The 22,176-nt window shown below is 39.2% G+C and overlaps 1 protein-coding gene across 1 annotated transcript; it reads right to left on the bottom strand.

The window, feature by feature from the left end:
* Positions 1–2,277: 2,277 nt before the first annotated feature.
* On the bottom strand, positions 2,278–20,979 carry LOC127412251 (hypoxia-inducible factor 1-alpha inhibitor-like). The gene is made up of 8 exons (XM_051648475.1): positions 20,578–20,979; positions 18,833–19,083; positions 18,036–18,184; positions 17,193–17,338; positions 14,402–14,508; positions 5,399–5,462; positions 5,196–5,306; positions 2,278–3,194 (listed from the first exon to the last, which is right to left on the bottom strand). The coding sequence occupies exons 1-8, from the start codon at positions 20,758–20,760 to the stop codon at positions 3,138–3,140; spliced, it is 1,068 nt and encodes a 355-aa protein (XP_051504435.1). The 5' UTR covers positions 20,761–20,979; the 3' UTR covers positions 2,278–3,137.
* Between the last annotated feature and the right edge of the window lie 1,197 nt (positions 20,980–22,176).

The raw sequence follows: 22,176 nt of genomic DNA, 5'->3' as shown, positions 1-22,176 counted from the left end.
CTTTCTAGAAGTAATACGTTTTGTTCTATTAAAGCAAGCTTAGGTCTTCTCCTAAGCTCAAAGGCTCCAGTACAATAAACAGGATGCCAGGATCTGTGTTAATACTTTACAGAGACAAAACACGTCACTGAAAGTCTGTACAATGCAAACAGACAAAATGGAGACTACTTATGTGTGCCAAGTTTGGCACCAGTCATGTTAGAATTAAATTTTGTTCCTATAAAATCCTTATTAGGCTTTTAAGTGCGTATGTGGATCAAAACAAATATTCATGTCCTAGTGTTCTATGATTAATTTATTTCAAATGTTGTTTCTGCATTGATGGAACTTTGTCAATCGAGTATTATGGTGTCACAATCAATGTCAATAAACAACGCCAGTTTAACCAAATCCCACTTCCAGCTAAAACCTTACTGTAGGTATACAGTGCATCCAGAAAGTATTCACAGCGCTTCACTTTTTCCACATTTTGTTATGTTACAGCCTTATTCCAAAAAGGATTAAATTCATTAATTTTCCTAAAAATTCTACAAACAATACCCCATAATGACAACGTGAAAGAAGTTTATTTGAAATCTTTGCAAATTTATTCAAAATAAAAAACGGGGTGGGGGGGGGGATCACATGTACATAAGTATTCACAGCCTTTGCCATGACACTCAAAATTGAGCTCAGGTGTATCCTGTTTCCACTGATCATCCTTGAGATGTTTCTACAACTTGACTGGAGTCCACCTGTGGTAAATTCAGTTGATTGGACATGATTTGGAAAGGCACACACCTGTCTATATAAGGTCCCCCAGTTAACAGTGCATCTCAGAGCACAAACCAAGCCATGAAGTCCAAGGAATTGTCTGTAGACCTCCGAGACAGGATTGTATCGAGGCACCGATCTGGGGAAGGGTACAGAAAAATTTCTGCAGCACTGAAGGTCCCAATGAGCATAGTGGCCTCCATCATCCGTAAATGGAAGAAGTTTGGAACCACCAGGACTCTTCCTAGAGCTGGCCGCCCAGCCAAACTGAGCGATCGGGGGAGAAGGGCCTTAGTCAGGGAGGTGACCAAGAACCCGATGGTCACTCTGACAGAGCTCCAGCGTTTCTCTGTGGAGAGAGGAGAACCTTCCAGAAGAACAACAATCTCTGCAGCACTCCACCAATCAGGCCTATATGATAGAGTGGCCAGACGTAAGCCACTCCTCCGTAAAAGGCACATGACCGCCCATCTGGAGTTTGCCAAAAGGCACCTGAAGGACTCTCAGACCATGAGAAACAAAATTCTCTGGTCTGATGAAACAAAGATTGAACTCTTTGGCCTGAATGGCAAGCATCATGTCTGGAGGAAACCAGGCACCGCTCATCACCTGGCCAATGCCATCCCTACAGTGAAGCATGGTGGTGGCAGCATCATGCTGTGGGGATGTTTTTCAGCGGCAGGAACTGGGAGACTAGTCAGGATCGAGGGAAAGATGAATGCAGCAATGTACAGAGACATCCTTGATGAAAACCTGCTCCAGAGTGCTCTGGACCTCAACCTGGGGCGAAGGTTCATCTTCCAACAGGACAACGACCCTAAGCACACAGCTAAGATAACAAAGGAGTGGCTCTGGGACAACTCTGTGAATGTCCTTGAGTGGCCTAGCCAGAGCCCAGACTTGAACCCAACTGAACATCTCTGGAGAGATCTGAAAATGGCTGTGCACTGACGCTCCCCATCCAACCTGACGGAGCTTGAGAGGTCCTGCAAAGAAGAATGGGAGAAACTGCCCAAAAATAGGTGTGCCAAGCTTGTAGCATCATACTCAAAAAGACTTGAGGCTATAATTGGTGCCAAAGGTGCTTCAACAAAGTATTGAGCAAAGGCTGTGAATACTTGTGTACGTGTGTGGGTTTTTTATAAATTTGCAAAGATTTCAAACAAACTTCTTTCACTTTGTCATTATAGGGTATTGCTTGTAGAATTTTGAGGAAAATAATGAATTTAATCCATTTTGGAATAAGGCTGTAACATAACAAATTGTGGAAAAAGTGAAGCGCTGTGAATACTTTCCAGATGCACTTTATGATCATAACTTCATGTAAGGAGGATGATTTTTGCACACTAAATGCAATGTTTAATTGCTCTGCAATTAAAGTAGTAACCTGGGCTGTTTGCTCTTCTTTTCTGAATATAGTTAACATCACTTTCAGCTTCTTAACTCACAAATTTTGTTTCCTAAAAACAGGGCAGAAATTCTAATAATAAAATTTAAAAAATAACATCCGAATTACATTTGAAATTATAATAAAACAATTCAGATTTTATTTCCTTGCAATACTTTGCGAAATATCTTAACACTCAGCGAGTAATTTGTTCTGAATTACAATCCTGATTTAAATGGTACCATGTAATGTTACAATGAAACATACTACACCTTTTGCCTTAATGTATACATAGCTTTAAAAAAGTGAAAATCACAAATGCCTTTACAATATACAAATGCAAAATTTCAGGATCAGAAATTCTTTCTGTTTCAAAAACATATTTTGGCCAACCACTGCATTCTGCATTACCTTTATCCTAACAGAAACATTAAGTCATCAGATCAAATTCAAAATCAAACAAAATAAACCATCAAAATTGTTGGATGTTTGACAGATTTCTCAAAAAGAACAATATCAACAGTTAAATACTGTTCAATTGGCCGATGGTAGGTTTCAAGTTGTAAATCAATCATCCTCTATGGATATACTTGAGGCACTCTGCCAATTTCATTCTGCAGACTACAGGCGTCCAATCATGAAATATGGCACCTTCTTTGTCCCAACATGGGACAAAAACTGACAAAGGGTGCTCTGAGTGGTGTAAGTGCTTTAAAGCTTCACCTAATGCATTAGACTATTTATTAGTATGTAATGTCACACATATGGACATAAGGACTCTTAAGGGCTAGTGGTATTCTCCTTACACCAACACAGAACAAGTAATAAAGGGTCCGGTAAATGAAAGCAGACAAAAGGCAAACGTTTTTTTCCAACTGCCAAAATACTGCCATGCACTGGCATTGCATGAATGCACATACAAGCATATACTCATATCCACACATACATATAAACAAATCGTCCTAGCAGCACACTAAAGAGGGTTCAGCTCAGGCCATTAATTTGGTTCATGATCATATCGACCCTTGATCATCATGTTCAGCAATGGACCAACCTGTTGAAAACAGAGAATAATCATTATAAAATGGAACATCAGGGAAAAATGTAATTGTGCTAAGTCTGGAAAAGCCATGGATTATTCTAAAATCTTACAATTCATGATGAACTAATATGGACATTTCTATAGTGAATAAACATTTTTGTTGTTATGTGCAACTCTAAACTATTAAATCGGCTAGACATTGCTCGTGTAGAGCAGCGGTTCCCAAACATTTTTAAACTATGGCACGCCTTTATAGTGTTTTTCCCCCACGCCACCCCAACTTCTGAAAAAAAACAAAAAAAACAAATGCTATTAAAAACATGTCATTAAAAAGTTTAGTATTAATAAATTAGATAAAAACTATTTTTAGCCATAAGTGTTTACATAAGTAAACATTGCTTCAAGCTTTTAAAGTAATTATTCAAGAGCCAGTAATAAAATAGAGAACAGTAAATAGTGCTTTAGGTTTTTCAGTACCAGCAGCAATAAAAAATATATATTTTTTTTAATTACAATATAAAAGAATCAAAAAAGTAATCTAATGCAAAATAAAACTAATTAAATTATTGACATACTACTGTGTTCACTGTGTGATTCATAGTTATACATTAATACTGATTCAGTGCAGTTAGTTTGACTAAGCACACCTGTCACTGAAATGTTTGGGGCTACTAAAGATATCCAGCAAAGGACAACAAGTGCTTTTTTCTTTTTCTTGGCAATATTGTTGTTTGATTAATATTAAGGTCTTTTAGGCTGCATTTACACATCGCAGATTGGATATTTTGAGATATAAGAGATATATTGTTGTCCTGCTTACACTCTCGTAATACATTAATGGTTGTGTTTACATTAATATCGTGATCAAACCTGGAGTCGCAAGTTCGAATCCAGGGCGTGCTGAGTGAATCTAGTCAGGCTTCCTAAGCAACCAACTGGCCCGGTATCTAGGGTGGGTAGAGGCACATTGGGTTAACCTCCTCGTGGTCGTTGTGCATGGATGCCATGGAGAACAGCGTGAAGCCTCCACGAGCGCTACATCTTCGCGGTGACGCGCTCAACAAACCACGTGATAAAATGCGCGGATTGACCGTCTCAGACTCGGAGGCAACTAAGATTCATCCTCCGCCACCCGGATTGAGGTGAGTCACTACACCACAACGAGGACTTAGAGTGCATTGCAAATTGGGCATTACAAATTGGGGAGAAAAAGGGGAGAAAGCCCCCCCAAAAAAACAATTCCGTGGTCAAAAGTGGGATTTTGATCAAGACTCGCATCTGACGGTTTACTCGCGAGGTTGCATTTACAGCGAGACACAAGCATTCTATAGAGCATGCGCAGACATATGCATGTGAGCATTTGAAAGCAGCCGGCTGCTGTCAAAAAGCATGCAGATAATTAATTGAGTCAGTACTCGGTACTGCTGATACTTTTAACATCTATGGGTATTAATTTTGAACTGAGCAGATATTCCGCAGCATCCCGAACCAGTCGTGGTGGAACCCCAGTTTTGGAACCATTGGTGTAGAGGACAACTTGCTTGCAAACCATAGAGCCATCTGGTTTGTAAGCTAATCATTTCTTGAGTTTTGTCTTTTTAATGAATTGGTAGAAATGTTTCACAAATAAGTCTAAATATAAATAAATATAAATAAATAATACTTAGCAAATTGGTCTGAATCAAAATGATTTTTTTTAATTTTATTTTTTTATCTTTATCCATTAATCACAAATGATTGCAAAGGTCATTCTTTGGACCAGTGTCTACAATATATTAAGGGACACTCCTTTAGAAATCTTGGAAAGATGAAAGTTATTCAAGTTCAATCTAGTCATAGTCAAATGTAGGCACACACTATTTTACTCTGGTTTAAAGCAGGTTAGCCACAAATATACTTGTAATTAGGTTATTGTCAAGGTCAAAATACACAGGGAATTCCTTAATGCATTACATCATATGTGAGGAACTAAAAATGGAAAAGGGTTTGATTGACTGTTCTACTTCTCTGTACCTCATGTGGGTCCCCCAAGGCCTCTCCCAACATCTTCTCTATGTTCCTCATTATGGCCACCTTCTGATGAGCTTTCAATGGGTACTCTATCCTCTTTGGAGTGGGTGCACCCTGAAGGGAATTTGTGCAATTCTGGTTGACATAAGCAAAGACATATCACGATGCAAACAAGCATGATAGAGATTGTGTTGTAAAAAACATACCTTGTACCAGAAGTTTACTGTGATGGTCACTCCTCCATTTAATAGGGACTCAATGTGATGCCACCTTTATCAAATACAAAATGAAAACATGTATTTATTTTTTGATATTCAAATACAAATTGTAAGTTGTTTATATTAAATGTAAAACAAGCCCTTATATAGCATGAAAGCATGCAAATATGAAAATCCTGATTGACTTTTTGTCTTCCGTGGAACTCAAAAGGTGATAGACAGATATCAGTTCATTCACTTTCATTGTATGGAAAAAGCTGCAAAGAAAGTGAATGGTGCCTGAAACTAACATACTGCCTAACATCTTCTCATGTTCCATGGAATTTCCCTTTGCACCCGTCACTGTACACTTGAGCAAGTCACTTTACCACCACATGCTGTATACCTCTAAGCGCCTCATAGAAGGATACCTAAAAGGAATTTCTGAGAAACTTTGTACAGCTAGTAAAAAAGAAAAACATTAAATATTTGCTTATATATAATTCAAGTGGAGACCTTTCTTTGATACTAGGTTACAAAAAGAGGGAAGATGTTCACACTCAGGTAGCCATGGAGAAAAAGTATGGACTGTAGAATTACAAAGCTGAATGGCATCATGTTGCCCTCCAGTGACTAGGGTGGGCAAGGAGTTGGAAAAGGTAGCTCTCATGGCTGAATCACTCTCACAAGCTTGTAACTAAGTCAGTAGCCCAAAGAGGCAGAGTCCTGCTGAATGAGGCATTCAACTGAATAGAAGCCAACATCAGCTGGGTCACTTCAGGACTACACTTTAGTGACAGAGATTTTTATTGCTGTGTCAAGCACAATTCATTTACAATTTTGTAAGACAAAACCAAAAGTATGTCAATAAATCATATTGGAATGGGTGAGATCAATCAAAACCCTCTCAACGTATTTATTGCAAAAAAATAAAAAGTAATTAAACCTAGTGATGCACCGCAATAAAAATAATTTTTTTGCCTAAACTGAAAATTCTGGACACACTGGGCCAAAAACCAAAACCAGAAAATGATTATTTTAAATTAGACTTTATTTGGAAGTAAACAAAATTTCACAAAAAACTTTTAACTTTGTAAAAAGAATTTAAGCATGAAATCAAAACTGGCCCTATTTATTTGATTAATGCATGTTACTGGTCTTATTGTGAACGATTCATCCATGCATATTTGCTACTTTATAAAAAAAAATTTAACTTGTGCATAAAATGTCATAACTTGTACTTCCAGTGATATAACTGACTCTTCTCTTCTGATGAATGCAAAGGTTAGTCAGCTTTAACCCCTCCCCTTCAAGAGTCATATAAACAAACCTGGCATCAAAGCAGCTGATGCAGAGATAAAGAGGTGTATTTTCCGCTGTTTCCCTCACAAAATCCTCTTCCATACCCCAAATTACCTTGGTTACAGGCCCGCTGACTTCAATGTACGTTTTGAATGAGGAGGTTCGAGACATTTCATGCCTGAATGCTTCCAGAGGTGATCACAAATGAATACAACACAGATGTGTCTGGAGTTTATACATATTTTTTAATGCAGGTATCTTGGGATGTACAGCATGAGTAAGTGTTCTTTATTTTTTATATTTACTGTATTGCAATTCAAAACGTTGTGATCTTTTACTCGCTTGTTTCTCATTCATCTGCTTTTGGCTCCAGCTTCGTCATAAGCGAAAACCGTTATGTGCTGTGTGCGTTTGTGGGCTGCTTACAGATAAAAGGTAAAAAAGCGATTTTTTTATGGAAAGGTATACGAACAATGTTCCTACTCCCTGAAAGAAATTAATGAAATAGGTGTCCTGAGATATCTCACTGGTCTCTGTGACAGCTCTAGACTCTGTAAACAGCAAACAAAAATGTGTCAGCAGGCTGCAGTCAATTACACTTTCTATCTGTCAATCATTTTGCATGTTCTCATAGTATTGTATTTTCAGCAAATTATTGAGGCTTAATGCTATTTTTATGCCATGTTGCTCAACAGTTGTCAGCTGAGGGCGCTATTTTGCTGCTGTTGTTAATGACAACCATTCCTGCTCGATATCAGTCACAATAAAGCTCATTTGGTATCTTTGGAGTGTGGGATTTTGGAAAGAGGGGGCGTGGCTAATCCAACGGATCAGTTTGTGGAAATTCTAGAAAGGCTAAAATTGCAGATCACTGTTCAGTTCTCAAATCAGTGGGGCACCGTGGAAAGGGTGTATGTGTGTCTGTGTTGACTGCAAACTTGCATTCAGGTCTGCCCCCATTTCGATATGCAGTGGCCACTTTTCACAATCCAGTCAACAACCAATGCATTAAAATGGCCCTACATTTTTTTTCTTGTTTGATAAGCTGCTTCACTCAGAAATATGCTACAATACGTAAGAAAAGTCGGTCGCAACTTCCGTTTAATGCAGATTTAAAAAAATATTTAAAAAATATTTCTTCTGTTTAATCATTCAAAGTTAGTAATTTATTTGCACAAAGAAACTGTTAAAGGGGTCATGATGAGCAATACAATTTTCCTTGATATTTTTACATATAAGGGGTCATTGTACTACAAAAACTCCAAAGTGGTATGATTATAACTATAGTTTGCTTTTAACCAGTGAAAAGAGAAAAGTTAGGTCCTCAGATGTTGTTGTTACTGGTGGTCTCAATTCTAAGAATGCAGAGAATGGACTTGTGTTCTTATAAAGACCAGTCTTGCCATGCTACCTTGGAAGAACGAACACGGACGGACAGGAGGGCTGAAACGGGATGCATATTGAAGCCAGGAGATCAATCAGGGGAATCCCTGGGCCAACCGTCCCTTATAACACTCTCCCTACAGCTTAATACACATTTATTAACCCTTCACATTCGCAGCTTGTGTTCAACTATTTTCACTGTTTAAATAGCATTATTTTATCACTTAATCCTGTATGCCTGAAAAGTATTGGGGAGAGTGTGATGATTTTGTTAAATTTTCTATTGTTATTTCAGTCGAACAACTGTTGTAGTTTGATTGTGTACTTTACATAAATTGGGACATATGTTCATATCAATTACTGCCTGGACTAAGTGCTTTTAGGAGATTTCATAAATTGCTTGCAAGTTTTCATTCTATCATTCTTGGAAAATACAGTTCCACCCGTGTAATGGTGGGGGGCATTTGCTTTTCAATGATATTAATCAATCATAACAGTGGGCGTGTATTTATGGTGAAGTACACTGAAAACGTCATGGTTACTTGTGTAACCTCCATTCCCTGATGGAGGGAACGAGATAGGGGTCACTCTTGGGAGCCCGAGACACCTCTGGTCTTTGATAAAAGGCCAATGAAAATTGGCGAGTGGTATTTGCATGCCACTCCCCCGGACATACGGGTATAAAAGTAGCTGGTATGCAACCACTCATTCAGGTTTTATGCTGAGGAGCCGATATAAGGTCCGGCCATTTCAGCGGGTAGTTCAGCGTTGTGGCAGGAGGGACACAATGTCTCATTCCCTCCATCAGGGAACGGCGGTTACACAAGTAACCATGATGTTCCCTATCTGTCACTCACTCGACGTTGTGTCGATGTAGTGACACTAGGGGTCCCTATATGAAACGCCACAATTGGCTGAACTGTGTTACGTGAACTGGTGGTGGGCAGACTACTGTGTGCCTCATAGCCAGCACACCAGGTCGACACGTAACCTCCCCCAACATATTTATGAGTGTCGAACGGCCCTTTTTGGGGACAAGTCGACTACCCAAAAGATAGACACAGGCTTAACCCAGTCATGGCCTCTTTTTCCCTTCATTTTTTCCACTCCCTAAAAAAGAAGGGGGAATATCTGACTGGGCCACCAGGTCTAGTCGGGGGGTGTCCCTCCCAAGGGGAAGACCCCGCAGAGACCACACCTTCGCCCAAAGAGAGGGGGGGATATTTAAGTGGAAAAATACGTCACATGGTCTTTCCAACCATGTGGAGAGTCTTCAAGGTAGATCCTGCCCAATGGGGGAGGAGCTACTACAAACATGGAGACTGGGGCAGAGGGGCTCTGCCCAAGGAAGACGCAGTTTGCCAACAGGGAAACGAATTAGCAGAAGATATATATCGCATGGGGTTAGCCTTACTGGGAACCGCCACATGCGGAGCACCTACCCCAGAACAGGACTCTTAGTTCGCACGTGTACTGGGCCGGCAGCAAGTCTCTCCGAAAACTCGACTGCCACGGGGCTCAAGACCTAAGAGGTCGAACTCGCCGTGAGACGAGCCGGCGGACTCATCCGGATGCCCGATCGGGGCAGACGAGCGTGCTGGGGAATGGGAGGTCCGCGGGGGATACCCGGCGGAGGCGGTCCCATTGGGGTCCGCAAATTGCCCTCAGTGCTAGCCGCGCTGGCCTCACACCCGTGGGTAAAAGGACCGAGGCGGGGAGCCTCTGGGGTGGCTTGCTTTCTTACGAAGGCGAGCCGCGACCGTAACGTTGCACATGGACATGTCCTCGCAATGAGAACATGACCATCCACGAACGCAGTTTCAGTGCCCAGACAGAAAACACAAAGTAGTTTATCAACCACGGATGGCATGTGTGCATTAGCAAATGCATTTTCTCACAAAAGACCAAATCAAACTAACTGTTCATGCAGTGCACAGTGAATATGACATTTATCTAAAGCGCACAAGAAGTGCTTTTATTTTGAAGTTGCTCTCACATGCTAGTGCGAATCCAGCGAGCAGAAATCTCCTGACAGCTTTTAGTTTACTCGGCCCGGATTGCCTACTTGGAGTGTCATGGACTGACAGTCATGCAACATTTGTCCAAGTCTGAGGAACAGAGTTTTGATGCAGGCTAATGGAATACGTGCTTCAGATGAAGCTATATCAGCACTCTAAAAAAAAACACTGGATTTGTTCAAGTTTTGTGAGGTTCGTGAATTACATGTTTAAAGGAGATATCCGCATATTTGCAGACGGAAAAATAAGACCCCTTTCCCTAACCATGAGTGGTAGTGACGCCCCCTTTTGGAGTTGGGGCAACCCCCTTTTGGGGTAACCACACCCCTTCTGGAGAAACTACCCCCTCTTTTGGAGATTCCGCCACTATTTGGAGATTTCCGTCCGATGGCGACAATTTAATATCTACCGAATTATCGGCCTTGCCGATATATCGGTCAACCACTAACTAATAGTTTCAGATCTAGTTTCAGCTAGAGAGTGAAAAGCGTGCTTTTTCGTTTATGCATGAGTCCACGAGTGCCAGGGCCCAGTTGCAAGAAACCACTTTAAGGATTTGTAGGCATTTTTACCCATTCTGGAACTTCAACCAGACTAGCCATTGATTAGCCACACCCCCCCTTTCCAAAATCCCACACTCCAAAGACACATGTACACACACAAACACACTGGAGACTAGGGCTGGGCGATAAAACGATATCTATATTTATCGAAGACATTTTTTATTTTGATATCGATGATAAACTTTTGAGTAATTTTAGATATTAAGCCTATATTCTACAACCAGAAAATCGAATCAGGTACATCTCACTAAAAACGCAAGCAGTTCAGCAAAGTTATAAATACAGCTAGCTAACTGAATCACAGTCGTGAAATCAGCCTGTTAGGAAGTATTTGAAGGCTAGTGGCTGCATAAGCCCTGCTGTCATGGAAACTGGTAATGAGGCTCAGTAGATGCAAGCTAGCTATCCGGCTAATATGATAACGTTGTGTATAGAACAAGACAGCACTGACAACGCAATACAGCTATCGACTGAACACAACAGCAACTCCAACATAAACACCATTTCTGTTTATTTATGTACTATTTCGTTACGTTTTTTCATGATCCATAGCGCTGTCACAGGCAAGAAAGTGTTTCTTCTTCTTGTGATATTTATTGGCGGTTGGCAATCCAGTTTATGGTGCATTACCGCAACCTACTGAGCTGAAATGTGGAGCATCACAAGAAAGCGAAATTTCATAAAAAAGAGGTCACACACCTTATGTAGGATTAAATCCTAAAGTGAGTATACTTTAAAGGTAGCTTACCCTCAGGGGGTTTACTTGTAAACAAACAAGTTATGTTTACATTCAATTTTGAGGTATAACAAACGTGGAATGTATTTCCTCCCCATTAATGGTATGAAATGTATATCATGATAAATATCAATATCAAATGATATGAAAAAAAATATTATGATCATAGTTTTGGCCATATCGCCCAGCCCTACTAGAGACCGTTGTGTTGGAGCAGATGAAGGGCGATGGGTCTACCTGAGCATTTCACTGTCCAACCCAGAGCGTTTTGCAGGAGCTGGACACTGTACTGGCACTTATACAGCCATACAAGGGCTGCCCTGTAAACATATACAATGATTGACAGGCAGAAATTCTTCTGATTGGCTAAACAAATGTTGCGACCATGGCCCGCAGACATCTTTTCCCCTGCTGTTTACCCAGCCTAGGGTTGTTACAGAAAAAGGTGTGATATTTCATGGCACTATTTAAGTGATATATAACAGGTAATAGAGACAATTTCTGCATGTCGTTTCTTTTTCTTTCTTTTTTTATCCCCTTTTCTCCCAATTTGGACTGCCCAATTCCCACTACTTAGGTCCTCATGGTGGTGTGGTTACTCACCTCAATCCGGGTAGCGGAGGACAAGTCTCAGTTGCCTCCGCTTCCGAGACCGTCAGTCCGCGCATTTTATCACGTGGCTCGTTGTGCATGACACCATGGCGTCAACACTCACCGTCAGCGTCAATACTCACTGAGCTACCCAGGCCCCCCTCTGCATATCATTTCTTTAAAAAATCACTTACAGCACCTTTAAGTTAAGAAAACCCATAGGTGGTTTTCTTACTGGACATGATTGCTGCGGGCCAAATCTGAGTGTGACTGTTTCTGGTGCCCACTGTAGCGCTGGTCTGGTTTCAGATTCTTTCACATTCTGTCGAACCCCGGTCGCTATATTTAAATGTGTGTTTTTTAGAGCTGTCAGAATTTATGCGTTAACGCATGCAATTCATTAAAAAAGTTTAACATGTTAATTTTTCTTAATCGCAAACAACGCATTTACAATGAATACAACATAAACACTGGTGAGCCTACAAGCTTAGCATAAAATAGCATAACCCGGGCAGAACTGTCAAAACACGTTAGTGGACCGTTGATATCCTATATCCTATGATAGAGCCTCAGAGGCTGTTATCTCAGTAAATAAAATAATCTCTGACAGCGCTTCCCTGTCAGTGATAAAATGATTGAGAAAGGAGCTCTTAACACAATTTGATGTACAAAACAAGCACAGATGGGACTTGTAATAGAAATCAAGTATTTTTCAGACTTTCTAAGGCACGTTTTAATTACCACAGAAGCACACCAAATCTTAACTATCACCAAAAAAGAGAATGAGACATTTTTGTTTGCAAGCACTTTTCATGGTGAGTTTAAAGCTGCACATGACACTTGTGTTGCTGCTTTGACGCGAATCATGAACACAGCTTCACGATTGCTATAGGAAAGTGGATAGCCACAGTCTACCGGCAGATTAATATTGTGGAGGATGATAGTTTAAGGGATTTAATGTCCATTGCAATAAATATGCAACCTATGTGGGGACTAGTTCTTTCAATTTGTCAAACTCCACTTAGACTTTGGGAAATGTTTAATGTTACTTGAATTGTTGATATTTCAGTGCATTGTCTTTATATTGTGGAAGGCTTTGTTTGGAAAATGTTAATAAAGCATTATATTGCTACATATTGTTTTGTTTTCTTTCCTAAAATGGAAGTAAATTAATTTTGACAAGAAAATAATATATAATGTGTCAAATTACAGCACTTTCAAAATCTGTGATTAATCACGATTACAAATTTTAATCGACTAACAGTACTAGTTTTTTTATTAATCTGGTGTCATTATGCACACTATAGTGAACGACACGTGTGCCTCTGTGCATCGCATGCCATAATTCAGCAGATTTGCATGTCCAAAGGTGGCTATACCAGATGCTCGCAAACTATTATTTTTTAGGTGACAGCTGGTTTTGAGCAGTATTTGCAGCACTGCTTATGTTACCCTGCCAGTCATGGTGCAGGCGTGTGTGTGATTTTTGTGCAACTGATGATGTCGTCATGCTTAAATCGGCAAAAACGCGAGATTCTCACCTCACTCAGACACACAGGCCTCATTTACACCTTGCATTAACATGCATTTCATATCTGGACAGTATCTGGATATTCTTTGGCTGGATTGCATTTACACCTTGCAGTCGCATGCATCTCCACTGTGATCGGATGGAGAGCCGTTCAAAGTTAACTGCACAAAATGGAAAACGCTACTTCCATATTACAGAGTCTTTGGTAACTGAATTCTCCGTCTTTTACCGAATTTTAAAAACACAGATGGATAATTCAAATGCTTTCCACCACATTAACAGTCAGGTTTTCCCCTTTTTTAATTTTTTGACGGTTGCCAAAGCTAAATTTCTGATCGCCATAGCAAATGAAATGATATTCACCTCGTGTTCGGTGCTTTGTAAGTGTAATATGCTTTTCATCTGAAACGTGCGAGTGAAGCCTGGTTTTATTTAATGTTCATTTAATGTGATCAAGTGCTGTCCATTAGCAATCCGAACACTGAAAACGCATGATAGTGCAAGGTGTACTTGGGGCCATGCACTTTTTTGCCATTTTCAGCCATAAAGTTTCAGTGCATCCCTAGTTAAAACTGAAGCATGTAATTTCTGTGCCACTAATGTCGCCAAACAGAATAGCAATCAGACAAACAGATAGTCCAGTCCAAAATTAATGTAATTGGTTGAGCCAATGCTGCCATGTCAGGCTGCTCAAACAAACAGAGCAATGTATTGATGAAGTCACAGAGCCACACTGTTCACATTTTTGGGCAAAATCAACATACAAAGGCTTACTTATAGTCATCTCTATATTTTAAGATGGAAAAAGAGAAAGTATTTGAACATCAAAAAAATTACTTTAGGTAATTACTATGATCTGTAATTGTGATATTTAAAAGCAACTCTTACCAATACATTGGGATGTATAGGACATCTCCTGGTCCCACAACAGCCTCATATCCAATGGCATTTTTGAAATTAGGAAACTTTTCATAGTCAGGATTTTCAAAATCAACCTATGATGGCAAAAGAATATTTAGTTGAGTTTGAGTTATCATCACTAGCTGCATTTACATGGACCCTCGTAATCCGTTTGTGATCAGACTAGAAGCTCAGTCCGAATAAAAAAAGTCTCATATAAACACGTCAGTCGGATTAAATTGGCCACATCCAATTTAAATTTCATTCAGATTGTAAGGGGTGGTGTAAACCTTTTCTAATCCGTTTGAAAAGAGAATTTTTGCCATTTAAACACTTGATCGGATTGCTTTGTGAAACTGGGACAATCTGTGCATGTTCAGTACTGGCGCAGTACTGTCATGACGTTTCACACACAACGACACACTTTCATCACAGTGGGCATATTTGTGACCATCAGCGTAAAGAAGCAACAGCGGAGAATGGAGAAACACCTGTGAAATGATGTCAATAAAAGCATCCAAAAGTTGCTTTTGATCCATGCCAAGTGCCAGGGAATGTGTGTACATGTCTGAAGTCAGCAAAAATGTTGCCAGATTTTACTTTAACAGACATTTAAATATATTTTATTCACGATTCTTCTCCGTACGCCGGCCAGTCTGACGTGTGATCAGCGAGCACACACCCAGCATTATATCACCGTAAACATCTCTCATTCAGGAGTTACAAACGTTTGTGTTGTTTTCTGGTCTGATTCGGTCACTATATTACTAAACGTCTGTGATGATCCCGCCTATATGAAAGTAAGATCTACTTTTAGCTCATAAAGAGAACACAGAAAGCAACCGAGGCAAACAAACCTATGCAAATGATTAATTATTACTATTGTGTTTTGTTTATGTTCTCATGCTTAAGTTGTCTCTTTTGTAGTGTAGTTAATTAAAAAATATCCAACATTTTCCATATCAACTTGCTGTGTAAATATGACTATTTTTACACTGTAATCTGGTGGCGTGAATAAATTCTGTGCTTCAAAAACGTATGTGTTGTTTAATGACTAACTTTGGTATACTGTATAGCCTACAATTAATTATATACTGTATAGTGACGTTATAGTGCTTTTTATATAATATGTTACAATCGTCACACATCTTACACAGCCTTAGTATTATAAATGTAAGCGTTTAATCGCTGCTCTCCCCCTTCATCACTTGTTGACTTTGTGATTTTGGCTCTGGTATGTAAACAGCAGTATCACTTTATTAAGCTTTATAAATAGAAACAAAAGTGTTGCTGACTTCTGTCACATGCCACAGTGCAGCACACAGAAAGTATGTGGAGTTTTGGTCATATACTGTACGGTATATGGTAGCGAGGTCATATAATGGTATCACATGAAACAGGTAAATAGAACTGACCTCTTGAATCAATTTATTTTAAAATCTGGATGTTTTTATTGTTGCTGGAAAATGAGTAGATGGTATATCTGAACATTTTGAATTTAATATTTTTTGTTATTTATGATGTATTGATTATTAAAACTACAAGCCGTCGCGCATAACATCATATTCTCATTTGTAGAGAAGTCTGAAATAATTTTGTGTGCTCAAAGTCAAGTGTGAACGCCCCTTCAAACGGCGAGGGAATGTTGTATAATCGTGCAGTATACACATGTCACAATAGCGGTTCCAATCTAATGTTTGATTCATATAAACGTTCACATCAATCCAATCACTTTATGTGGTGTTCATGTAAACAGTACGTTCGGAATTATCAGTTGGAATGATTTCATTCCGATTAAAACAAAAAGTGTCCATGTAAACACAGCTACTGTCTTAAAGAAACATATGAATAAAAACATGATTAGTCCAGGCCAGTGGTTCTTAAACTTTTCAGGTCAAGTAGGCTATCTCCTTGTTCCCCCTCATTTTAAGCACATTCTTAGGGAGTGGGGACTGTGAGCAACATACATAAAGTCCCATTTTGGTTTATCCATATTTCTATATTTAAAATAAATAATTGTGCTGCAAGACCCAAATTAGTCCCTTGACCTGCCATTCGCAGATCTGTGGAAGGACCTTGCTCCTCCTGCTACAAGATCTGCATCCAAAAAAATATATATAATAATAATGACATGCATCACAACAATAACATTTTAGAAAGCTTTTCCCTCAGTTTTTCCACACACTCTTTTTTCTGAGCAAACTAAAATTATGGTGCGTTGACTCTGATCAGCTCAGTCGCACCAGCACACAGCTTGAGAACATTACTTTGCATCCTGCATTGCCTAAGTATAATGTAGGCTAGGGTCTTTGGACTCAGGTATACTTCATTTTTTCAAGTGCCAGATCATATTTGATAGTATAGCCTACTCTTTTGACCACAAGTGAATACAAACGCGTTTGACACATACACACTACGGCTGCTTTTCGATTCTCTTTTAGTACAGTCAAATGCAGGCGCATGCGCCAATGATTCGCACAGACGAGGACTGTTTGCGTGTCGAGAGCAGACTGTACTTATGATAAAATTTGCATCATGCATACTGTGTGTGCACGATCCAATCCAGAACGAGGAAAACCGAAGTATACTTTGGTTTTTAGATTCACAGAGCTTATTTATCATTAACATAATAAATAAAACAGCAACATAAATACCAGTTTAAATTAAAACTAATTATCTTTGGAATTGCAAATGTTCAGAGTTATATCGTGTACCATTGGTGGTACATGTACCACAGTTTGAGAACCACTGGTCTGGGCTGTTATCAAAAATATAATACCTGACTTTGTCTGTCACATGGATGATGAACAGGGTAAGGATAGAGGCATTCAAACTGATCAGGAGGAAAGAGGATGCACCTCTTATGTCCTTTGATTTGTGCAAAGAAATTCTGTTGCTCATCATAGTGTGCTGGTGTCACATTGCCTTTTGAGATTATGAGAGGATAAACAAACACAAAAAAAGCAGATGACAGTTACCGCACCACCAACTTATCATCTTAAAATCAAAGGCAAACAACTGAGGACAAGCAAACAATTCTCAAGAGAGTAGTGCCAAGGGGGCCTGGGTAGCTTAGCGAGTAAAGACGCTGACTACCACCCCTGGAGTCGCAAGTTCGAATCCAGGGTGTACTGAGTGACTCCAGCCAGGACTCCTAAGCAACCAAATTGGCCCGGTTGCTAGGGAGGGTAGAGTCATATGGGGTAACCTCCTTGTGGTTGCTATAATGTGGTTCTCGCTCTCGGTGGGGCACACGGTGAGTTGTGCGTGGATGCCGCAGAGAACAGCCGCAGAGAATAGCGTGAAGCCTCCACACGCGCTATGTCTCCGCGGTAACACACTCAACAAGCCACGTGATAAGATGCGTGGACTGATGGTCTCAGACACGGAGGCAACTGAGATTCGTCCTCCGCCACCCAGATTGAGGCGAGTCGCTACGCCACCACGAGGACTTAGAGCGCATTGGGAATTGGGCATTCCAAATTGGGGAGAAAATCAAAAAACAAAAAAAATAGAGTAGTGCCAAATTCAAGTCACATTCAGGCTTTGCTGGGTAAACGGGTATATTTTGAATGAGGATACTAATAATTTGGATAAAGAATAAGGTGCACTGAAACTGTACCTTCCATGCCTATGAGCAGCAAATTCGAAGTCAGCGGCCCCCAGTTTCGTTTAGCTTGCTGTTTGTTAATCCAGTTCCAATTGAATCCAAGGAAATCCACCACTATTTTTCGGCCTACTGTATCATTCAGAGTTTGCTGCAAGTACACTCTACAAATTGAAAAATTGACAATGTCAGCTTACAATTTTAACAAGTCAAATCAAACCAAGAACTGTTTTAGACTGCAATTCTATCCTCTCAGAAATTAACAAGATTATTAGTAGTAACTAAATATCTGAATTTGATTTTATTTAGTAAGATCAACTATAAGTAGAAGGTCAAGAACCAGAAACAAGATGATTGTAAATGATATAAGGGTAAAGCCACCATATCGGTCTAGCAAAAGGTCAAAGACATGGCCTGGACACCAGTTGGCAGAATTAACTGCTTAGTCATGCACCGGAACGGTATCATTTCCTGGATTGGATTTCATGCATCTCAACACTCTTCCAAAGCATCACACAACTCATCATTATAAATGGCTCAAAACCTTATAGTCAAACAAATTTTAAATGTATACCCTGACATAATTATTTGCTACTGAAGGGATGTTTTACCTTAATAAGGAGAAAATAAAAGAATAAAAAAAAATTATTCATTTTTTTATTTAATGGCAGACTAAATCAATGTAATGTTTCAGTTACAAATCAATGTAGGCCTTCATGTTTTAGAAAAATCAACCAAAGTGAGAAATCATGCCATTCATTGCATGAAAAAAAAAAAAAAAAAGGCATAATATTTGAAACATGTTGACATACCTTTCTTTTCCATGTTGCTCTTCTGTTTGACACATCTTGTCCACAAACTCTGAAAATTTCATCTCTATTCGACGTGACTTGGGCACAAAGTCCTTAAAGTTTGCCATTTTTTTCTCGTCATAATACAAGAATTTGTGATTTTCTGCTATGTAAACAGAGAAGTCCCCATTCCCAATGTTCTCTTGCAAGTAGGGTATGTCCCATTTCAGAGCTGGATATACCAAACTAGTGTCTGTTAATACAACAGGCTCCTAAGAGAGCAAAAAGAACATCCAAAAATTAGAATATCATAAGCTAACTTTAAATTTATTTAAATAGCAGACAAAAGGAGTGTTTACCGCATTGCTTAATGTTTAACCTGGCCTACATTTGGGTAGGCTATTTGTAGTTTTGCTTTATCATACTGCAGGCATGATCACCTTTACGTTTCCTGTAGCACCAAACACACTTTCACACTCATGTCTACCTTCAAAGGCAAATATTTAGACTACACGTCAAATACTAATTTAAACAATACTGCAAAAATACTGTCCAAGTGGTGTAGCGACCACGTCAAGACTCGGGGTTTATGTGACACAGATTTGACTGATGCTGCAGCCTGAAAAAAAAAATTGACAAGTGCTACGTGACTAGAGGAACGTATACAGTTCCAGCACGCGCGCGGGCAGGGTGGTCTCGCGCTCCGCTGCAGCCGCAATAATCGAACGCTACAGGAGCAAAGCACATCATCATGCATCGAAACAATAAATTACTATAAATTAATTAGCATTTTAAAACGTCTATAAATCAAGTCATCTTTATTTGTATAGCGCTTTTCACAACACACATCATTTCAAAGCAGCTATACAGAAAATTATGCTTTAACATAAAAAGCTGTAATATAGTAATGTCTTCAAGCCATAATAGTGCGGTTTAAAAACAAAATACACTATAATCATGTGTATTTATACGTATTATTGTTGGACTACCGATTATGTGTCAAGCACAAACGTCAGAAGTTTACCTGATCTTGATTAAAATGTATAACCGGAACATAAATTAATGACAGTGAAGTCCACATCTTTTTTGTTTGCTTTTTCAAATAATGGAATATCATTATTACTAATGCATAATAAACGCATTTCGAAATGCATTGGCTCGTGCGCTGTTAAAATCAACTGCCACTGTTTACTTAGACATGACAGCCGTCAACAACATGAACAACGTGCTTTGATTGGGTTCACATTTTAAACCAATGCCACAGTAACAGTAACACAGTAATATAATTAGTTCAATGCATGGGAATACTTGTATTATATGGCTATAATTCTAGTACTTCATTAAAATGTATTATAACATGTATTATACCTTAATTACTGCCATTCTGTACAGTTCTATACTTCTCAACTTATGCAGAAATCCAGCAGATATGTTTCTTATGCATATCACATGACCTGTGATAAGACATATATTTACTGAACTGTCATCTATTCATGGGGAATAACCTCAAATTAACCACCATAATAGATCAGATTAGCAATCTTTATGTGTGCTGTGCAAAACAGACATCAACGAGTTTCACTACATACGGGAACTAAATGTATGGTTTGATTTTGTCTGCTGTTTGAGTTTGGGGAATGCATGTCTTTCAGGAGTAAGGGGCAACACCTTGCTTTGGAGCGGTCCATCTAAATGAGTAACAGTTCTGTCTCCACTTCTCCATCTCTCGCACTGTAGTGCAACCCCGGATAAATCTGCCAACATACCTCGTTATTAATTAACATCTCTGCACGCGGATCCGTATGTGAGAGTCGTGGTATCGGTCTGGTTTGGAACGTATATTGCCGAAGCTGCGATTCATTCCAGCCCGGGTCGAGTAGATCCGTAAAGGCGGCTGCAGCTCCATCTGTCTCTGCTGGGTCCGCTTCAGCCACGGTAGCGGCTGCCATGTTCCTCCGAGTGCGCCAGAGGATCGTTGCGCGCAGAAGCTGCTACTTCACAATAAAGTAGCCCGAGCTCGTACCGCAGAACCGAAGGAGAAACAGTACGTGAGAACCTCTCACCCCGATGAATGACGAACGGACGAGCGACCCGCGCAGTCCTACAAGCAGCGTGAAAACACAAAGGCGATGTTTTCTCACCGCCCACCGGAAAAGGATCGTTTCAAAACAAAAGTCTTTAAAACGTTGGACATCCAATAGATAAAAACATACAGAGGCCTACAAAAGTAATACGGCTAATACAAATGTAAGTCAACCATTACAAAAATGTACCCACAGTTACATTGTTCCCTTACAAATTCCATAGTTACTGCAGTTATTGTTAGTACAAGAAAACTTGGTAATCTGGTAGTAGCCACCACTGTCACTGAAAAAGAAATTACTACATCAAAACTTGGTAACTTGGAATTAGCCACCACTGTCACTAAAAAGAAATTAAATGAATAAGGAGATCAGAGATCTTCCAAACTAATATAACAACCTCTGCGCTTTTAACATAGGAGATCTTTAAACAGGCAATCAGTGCTAGTTTGGACAGACATGAAGCAAGAACTAAAGCACTTGGGGTGTTCATTGCCAAAGTTATGTTGCCCTTACTCCATTGATGAAGATGTGGGATTTCCAGGTATGATTAAAACACTCATGTTGCGTTACGACGTCCCTTTTAGCATACATTTAGGTTATTCCTTCTATAGTGATGTACAACTTCTTAATGTTGAATATATGTTGAGTATGAAATGCACTTTATGTTGATGCATGTAGCATAAATGCAGGTATTAAGTTAAATGCTGAGTTAGCAATTAGAGATTTATATTTATTTATTTATTTATTTTAGTAAAGGACACTAATGAAAATTAACCATGGTTTTATTTAGTAATGCTGTAGTAGCCATATAGTAACCATGGTTTTACTATAGTAATATTGTAGTAGCCATGATTGATGTAACAATGACTGTTGTCACCATTGTTTTCTTGGCAGAAATCATAGTTTTGATACAATTAACCATTGTTTTACAATATTAATACTGTAGTTTCCATATAGTAACCTTGATTTTACTATAGTATTATAACCATGACAGTAACCATGTTAATTTTGTGGTTACTATAATTTTACTACAAACACCATGGTTAAACTATGGTTACTGTTGTAAAATCATAGTGATTTGTAGTGAGGGCAAATCTCTTGAAGTGTCTGTTACCAAATAGAATATATTTACTTTGGATTTGGCAGTAACATTTATTTTTCTGAACATAACAAATACCAAACCGTACCGAAACTGTGACCCTAAAACTGTGATACAAACCGTAGGTTACACCTCTAAAGTACACAGACTTGTACCTTTGTCTTTTTTGTCAGATTTACAAA

This window comes from Myxocyprinus asiaticus, chromosome 21 (assembly GCF_019703515.2).
Source record: "Myxocyprinus asiaticus isolate MX2 ecotype Aquarium Trade chromosome 21, UBuf_Myxa_2, whole genome shotgun sequence".
In the NCBI taxonomy this organism is placed as follows: domain Eukaryota; kingdom Metazoa; phylum Chordata; class Actinopteri; order Cypriniformes; family Catostomidae; genus Myxocyprinus; species Myxocyprinus asiaticus.
This window is presented reverse-complemented; position numbering and strand designations above follow the sequence as displayed.